At 37.1% G+C, this 8093-nt stretch overlaps 1 protein-coding gene across 1 annotated transcript; it reads right to left on the minus strand.

The window, feature by feature from the left end:
* Nucleotides 1-3501: 3501 nt before the first annotated feature.
* LOC144836234 (ras-like protein family member 10B) lies at nt 3502-6082 on the minus strand. The gene has a single exon (XM_078691483.1). It carries the CDS (start codon nt 5943-5945, stop codon nt 5202-5204), a length of 744 nt encoding a protein of 247 aa, XP_078547609.1. The 5' UTR covers nt 5946-6082; the 3' UTR covers nt 3502-5201.
* Between the last annotated feature and the right edge of the window lie 2011 nt (nt 6083-8093).

The raw sequence follows: 8093 nt of genomic DNA on the forward strand, positions 1-8093 counted from the left end.
AGACATGATCAAACTCGTCACTATGGACGAGTTAGTTGATTCGCTCAAACGACAAATGCAGGTGCACTAACACTGAATTAATTTTAGAACACATCAGGCAGCCTTAAAATACACAAAGCTACGTCTATTATTACTTATATATAAGCTCGGCCACCATTGGACGCAACGCAAGGACGTACGCGTAACGCCAGTGATTTCGACAAATCACAAGTAGCGTCTCATTGCCATCGAACTTATCCGTGAATTTATATCACACTTAAGGTTTAAAATTAACCTACAGTATTTAAGATTCTTAATCGATTTAATATCTGAAATACATTTACTTTATAAAAGGCGTGCGCTTTGAATCCGTGTACACATTGTATTAACGGGAATGTAATGAAACAACGTCATCGGCCGACTCATTTGCGAAACGTAATGTATACTTAAAACGCAATGAAACATGCACAAAACTCATTTGATGAAATGTTAACGAGATGATGATTGTGAGCGACGGAAGTAGGATAAATTGTTAGTGAAGCTAAATCAATATCATTAGCACAGATTTGTGAATTGTAAATCAAATTATGAAGTACTACTAAATAAAACGTTTATTAGTAGGCCTAGGTCATATACAAGTGTACGCTAGTTTGCCGATGGACTTTCGATTGCCGATAGTTCATTTCGCTGAAAGTTCAAGTCGATATGACATTTTCAGACAATATCATTATTTCATCGACAAGACATTTCGCCGAGAGCCGTGATGAGCAGACTACCAATTTGTCAACATCAAACATTTGATTACTAGGCCTACTCATTACCCAAGGTTTTAATATCATTTATTACAATGTTTTTCCTTCATTTTTTCCGGTCTTCAATTGGAAACATGTTTTCTGATATTAATGTTGATTCAACATGGTTGCGTCGAACGGAACATGCACTTAAAGTGTGGTTCCCACTACAATGCAACACAGCGACGTATCGACGCAAGGTGCTGTATTGCGTAATCACAAGTGGGAACCGACGACGCAACAGTGCCGCAAACATCGTTTGATTTCACGCAGGCGGGGGGAAAACACAATTATTGGAATGGTATTTTCTTACATTTCGTAGGTTGCGATACGTTGCGTCGCTAGTTGAAACAAAGCTTAAGGCCAATTTACACAGACGAGCGGTAACGGTAATAAAAATATAGAATCTATGTTTTATTCCTGATGACTATTTACACACAACGCGGAGCGGACGGCTGGTCTCCGCTCAGGATAGATACAGATTCTATGTGGGACAAGCTTTCCGCTTACCGTTATCGCTCGTCTGTGTAAATTGGCCTTAAGCGTGGTTCTCACTAGAGACGCAACGCAAGGATGTACGCGCAACGCAAGCGAGTTGACCAATGATAAGCCACTGTTCAAATAATCCATCGCTTGTGATAGGTCAAATCACTTACGTTGCGTTAAGTCCTTGCGTTGCGTCGCTAGTGGGAACCAATCCACCGCAAACGCGTCAATCCCGTAACCGAGTGTGAACAAAACGTTATAATTCCGATACCCTCGTTGTGATGTCTGTGAACTGTGTCATAAAATAGCGTTCATTAACCCGTTCGCTTAGTGTAATCCCAAGAAACTTGTTCATTCTAATTGTCTTTATATCTGAATTCCAGTTGACATTTAATCAAGCCATTCGTCTGAGTTCATTATTTTAATTCTGTTTGCGCAAGTGGTCTATCACGGGATTTGTGTAAACATACGTCTTGTCAGATAGCATGAACGTCTTGTGTATCTATCTTTTTTTAACGATTTCTCGGAGGGATTCTAGGGTTTATAGTTAAAGATTATAAATGCTAACCGCTGAAACACACGAGTTCATACGGTCATCGTATAATCGTTAGTTTGTTAAAAGAAGGTTCATGTTTTCATAACGAATGTCCATGTTTTTGCAAGTTGATTAGTAAACTGATCACGTGATTGAACTGGCACCGAGTTGAAACAAAATGGATTATATCAGCAGACGATACGACTCGTACTATCGTGATCCCGCTTAAACTAATTGTGTTTAGTTTTTTTTTCCATTTTGTTTCTTTATTTCTATACGAACAGCTGCTCTCTGTTATTTACTGTTACCAAGTAGAATCGACTCATTTCAACGACCTTCGGGAATTTTGTGCGCAGAATCATTTTACATGAATATAGTCTGAGGCGAAAATAAAATCTTTTACAACGTATTCAGAATTGCATAATTTATAGAACATTTTCAGTGGTTATAAGCGAGTATTTATAGCCTATAGGATTAGGAGAAGAATATTCTTTTGAAACTGGCTGTTGAATTCGAATTGTGGGATGATCTTTTCTTGTCTAATTTGCATATTATACAGGTTTTCATAAAGCGAAGGGAAATATGCTTTTCTGACTCATAGAGATTACTATTCCGTTTCTTTAGATAAAAAAGTCTCTTCACGGTGATCAAGGGGTTGCACCTGCCCTGGCCCCCCAATTGACAGATAAAATGAAAACTATTTTTTGATACCTGTTTTTTTAAAATTATTATTATTATTATGTAAGCGCTCCCCCGTTAAAAAATCTTCTAAAAAATTTTTTTTCTTTTTTTTCTTCACCATTGTATCATCGTCGATAGAATAACTCATGTTTGTGAAGATAAATCATTATCATCATCATTATATTGTTATAGGCCTAAGTCGTTATTTAACACAATTGGTAACTTTCTTTTCAACGACACTTTTGAGGATATTTTGACATCATGAATCATTATGTGATAAAGATTTTAGGTCCCAAAAGTAATTACATATATTCTGAATTATGATTGAATAAAATTGCTAGCAATGTCCTATAGTTTTGAATATATGCATCGAGTTGTGGATATTATTTATTAATGTTTGGTTTTTTCCAAGGAATATCATATTTTGATATTTCAAATTTGAGATAAAGTAATACTTTTTAAATTAATTATTTTCCGTTCCTTTTTTCTAATTTGGGAATAATTTGCCGAACCCAGTTTGTTATGTGTCCGATCCGATATATTTATCAGATTTGTGATTCATGAATCACAGCTCCCGCATAGATCTGGTTTATTGACATTACACTACAGTACAGTATTCCTCGATGCATTAACAGTATTCGACGCTCATATCTCATTTTGCAACAGTTGAAATGTATACCAATATATAATATATCAGCTAATTTTAAACATTTTATATAATTTAAGAATACTGATTCTGTAATAATTTGACATTAAAGATATTTGATAAGTTCGATTATCTGTTCATAAATGTGAAATAGCTGTGATCCTCCTGATAACATTAACGTCGTTTTTCTATATTGCTAACTCGTATTTTGTAAGATGAGGTTAAATCAACGGTGACGAATTTGTATACAAAGTCGGTCATATACATTAGATTATAATGGAACTGTAGCGTTCATTTGCATTACTACATTTGCAATACTCGTCTGTTTTTCAATTCTGCAACGTTCGTGAAATATATCACCTCAAGAAATAGCAGTGAATGTGTTTTAAGAGCAATCTTTCGTTTGTTTTTATTTTATAATCTTGGAATCGTTCAAGCAAACAATCTTCCGATGAAGAAAAGCAATATGTTTTTTTAATTTTAATGCTGATTTTTAACATGAAAAATAAAGATAAATGCCATTTTGTATAGTTCATTAGGTCATTCACTTCTGTAACAGAGAAAAATAAAAATAATGATTTCACTAAAAAAGACAAAATAAACGGTTAAATTTGTCTGATAATTATTTTTTTAATTTAAATTACAATTATTCATGTAAATAATTTCTATTTCGTTCCAATGTTGGGTCATGTGACATTAAAATGGCATGGTCACTGGCCAGCAAAAAAAAATGTTTAAAATCGTTTCTTTAGGGTGATGCAATATAGAGTATCTTCAAGTTATTACCAAAATAAATTATGTTATTCGTCATGGAGTAATTTTATATACCCTATGTACGCCCACCACTTCCCGTCAGATCCTCCTACCAACTATTAATTTAATTTTATAAACACTACTAATACTCTTCTCAGATCAGTGACATTTATTTTTACCTCGTAACGGCTAGCGCAACAACGTAATTGACAATAATAAAAATAATTATAATGTATATAAAGATATCGTTATAAAGCTTGGTTCTCACTAGGACGCAACGCAGGGATGTAGATGCAACGTAAGCGAGTTGACCAATGACGAGCGATGGATTATTCGAACTGTCGCTTGTCATTGGTCAACACGCTTGCATTGCTCTTACGTTCTTGCGTTGCGTCCTAGTGGGAACCAAGCTTATGTGAGTTGACCAATGACAAGCGATGGATTATTCGAACTGTCGCTTGTGATTGGTCAACGCTTGCGTTGCGTCCTAGTGGGAACCAAGCTCAAACAGTTTCCCTTTAAGCTTAATTCTTACTTAGACGCAACGCAATGGTGTACGCGCAAGTTGACCCCCAATCACAACGATTGGACAAAATACTTGCGTTGCGTTTACGTTGTTCGGTTGCGTCCCAGTAGGAACCAAGCTTTAGAGTCATGCTAGACACAAATTAACGCACGTGTACGATTATCAGATTTTGTACGCGCGCGTAACATTTGTGTCTTTATGTAATTGTTATTCACCAGTCTCTTACTTTCAGCTGTCAAAATAGCGCTACTATATCAATCAATACAAAAAGTATATTAACAGCTTAGCGTTAATTTAAGAAATTAGAAAGACCGCAATGATGCTAAGAGCGCCGAAGCATGAGTTCTGAGATAATTATATACCAAGCTTTTCGACTCACTCTGATGAGTTCTTATACTGTCGTATCGTAATCCTTTATACATAATGTGACATATCCGCTTGGAAATTATAAAATGTTAAATTGCACTTTGATTGTTTTATACATTACAAATCTGGCATAGATATTTAAATCGAAGAAACATGTCTTCGCGGCATAAACACAACTGTATTTAAATAATTCGTCCGTGTCCTAAATAAATGTTATAATGTAATCAGCTAAAGTTGAAATTCGTCCTCTAATTCTGCAGAAATAAAAGCACTTACGATAAAAGTTTTGCGGATGTGATTAAAGGTCTTCGTGTGATTGTGTTTTTCTTTTTACATTGTTGTATTAAATGTTCATGGCAAGGTTTACAGGCAATGCCGCCTTTAAGAGAGTAAAAATCAATCAATTCCGTTGGCCTTGAGTAAGCCGTTTAATTGCAGTCACATTATTGAGCATTTCTTATTTTTAAGTAGTCGTATTTTACCACTGGAATGACTGTCTTTACCGTTCGTCCCTGTAATCATCCGCATTACTTCGCTAAACAACGTCACGACCCGCCAGTTGAACTTGGCCGAACATTCTAAATAACCACATTTCCATGTCTTTTTAACAACTTGCGAATAATGTCTGCGGGGATGGCGCTTTGAGTCTAAATCCTGTTTATTACCAACAACCATAAACGGTACTTCTGTATCTTCTTCGTAACATTCTAATATATGTTCCCTCAGTTCCCTTATGTATTCGAATGTATCGGGTGAACTTATATCATACACAAATATCAATGCTTCTGCCGCAGAGATCGCCGTAGCGTACGCGTTCATTTCTTCTTCAGAAGGTCTTTTTATCGAGTCTTCTAGCGGGTAAAACGGTATCGTCGGCATGTCTATAATATTTATTTCAAAAAGTTGTGAATCTAAAACCGCTGCTGCTGTATAAACGGAAGCAACTGTCGTTGGTTTAGAAACTTCTGGAAAGCGGCAAGTTACGTGCTGCTCAATCAAAGAGGTCTTTCCAACACCAGGTGCTCCCAACACGGCTATGTGTACAGATTCCATTGGAGCTGCCACTATCTCAGATCCTACCGAATTGGTAGATGTTCTCTGTGGTCTGTGCTTTGCATGAACACTGCTTGCCGATTTAGAAGGCATCGTAGTATCAAACAACAAACTGGATACGGTTAACATCCTAATGATAATCTCATCACTAGTCACCTTATTTTGAGCAGACGATCATAACAGTTGCTAACACGTACTTGCCCGCCGCGTATCAATATTCTATCATCAACTGAGCGAGATTTCCAGCTAGGCTTATCGCCTCCTCAGCTGCTGAAATACAAATGCATTCAAATGAAATCTTGTCGATATCTTAAAGTAACCAATACGATATTGTTGGTTTGGTGGCGCTCTATTGACGACTTGTTTCATTTTATCCTGTCTTAGTGTAACAAACTGGAGACGAGTTAAGCTTGGTTCGCTTGTGACTGGTCAAAAACGTGGTTCCCACTTGAACGCAACGCAACGTAACGCAGTGACGTATCGACGCAAAGTGATGTATTGCGTAATCACAAGTGGGAACCGACCACGCAACAGTGCTGCAAAAATCACAGGTTTGATTTCACGCAGGCGGGGGCAAACACAATTATTGGAAGGGCATTTTCTCACGTTGCGTAGGTTGCGTTACGTTGCGTCGCTAGTGAGAACCAAGCTTTACGTTGCGCGTACGTCCTTGCGTTGCGTCGCTAGTGGGAACAAAGCCTAAGTCACGCAAACGCAATAATATGCACGTATAATGTTAGAATATGAGTGATCTTCTGACCTGAAGTTTTAAGAAGTGTGTCTCTTTTTTGGCATTATATTGGTATAGAGTGGCCTACAGCATGAATGAAATTACGGGATTCATCTATAGTTCATCTTTTAACACGATGACGTCGTCAAAATGACTAAGACAAAACTTTGGGAAGATAATTGTCACCTTTAGTTGTGCAGTTACCCTTTTCATGACGTTGGAGTTGCGCAGCGTAACTGGATATTATTATTATGTCCATATTTTCATCATTAACCAATATGACTTAATTATACTAAAAGTGATATCTGATTAAGATATTCTGCTGTTACAGAATGCTAATACAATTAGTAGGATCTTGAACTCGTCGTTCAAAGTTGCAGGCGCTAAAATATGGAAAAACCTACCAACTGGAATTAAATATTCTCCAAATTGCTTCAGTCATAGCTATACTCTTAAAAATGAGAGACACTATTCTTAAAATAGTTACAACGTTTCACAAGTGGCAGCCTACTTAAATGATCGGATGATGATACCTATGGAACGCCGGTTACGCAACATTTCGATGATACGGCGTTCCATAGATACCCATACCCATTTGACGATGATTGAAAACGAAGTTCTATCTTGTTTTTACATAATATTTGTACGACTGTATGTTTGGATTAGCGAGAGCCAATTGCTAAACCAACATCCGTGTATTTTAGAATAATTTCATCATCCACAAACATCTGAATGTTATCATCTGATCAACAGACGATAATCAGTCATGGATGATTAAATATTAATTACTTCATTTTATGCTCTAGAACCAATTTGTTTGTGGTGAGAACAAATTAGTTCTAACAAGAAAGTAATTATAACGTGCGGTTCACCACGATTCTGAGTTGTGAATTTCGTCAGTCCACCTAGACTTAAGCTTGGTTCCCACTAGAGACGCAACGCAAGGACGTAACGCAACGTAAGTGAGTTGACCAATCACAGGCGATGGATTATTCGAACTCTCGCTTGTCATTGGTCAACACGCTTGCGATGCGTTTACGTCCATGCGTTACGTCCTAGTGGGAACCAAGCTTTAAAATAAAACTCCCACTTGGTGCAACGAAAATGACTTTATATGACTATATAATAAGCGACAGAAGTCAAACCTTGATTAGGGAAAGCTATTTTTTGGCTCTTTTTCACACACATACATATTGTATTGTATTGTACTATTTATGTATGATGATGTGAATAAAGTTATGACATTAGGATGATCTATCGTCATGATTGGTCAAATTATTTGCAGCGCGCTTACGTCATTTTGCGTTGCGTCCAAGTTGTTCCCACTAGCGACGCAACGTAACGCAATCTACGCAACGTAAGAAAATGCCCTGCAATGTTTGCAGCACTATTGCGTCGTCGGTTCCCATTTGTGATTACGCAAAACAGCACTTTTCGTCAATACGTCGCTGCGTTGCGTTCTAGTGGGAACCACGCTTAAGCATGTGTGACGCGAACAGTGTCAAAATAGCGTTTCATAATCTGTGTTTTCACGACGACGAAGAGAC

The sequence above is a fragment of the Antedon bifida genome, chromosome 2 (genome assembly GCF_963402885.1).
Source record: "Antedon bifida chromosome 2, ecAntBifi1.1, whole genome shotgun sequence".
In the NCBI taxonomy this organism is placed as follows: domain Eukaryota; kingdom Metazoa; phylum Echinodermata; class Crinoidea; order Comatulida; family Antedonidae; genus Antedon; species Antedon bifida.

Coding starts and splice junctions, on each gene's coding strand:
- LOC144836234 (XM_078691483.1), bottom strand. CDS start 5,945: ATGTTAACCGTATCCAGTTTGTTGTTTGATACTACGATGCCTTCTAAA.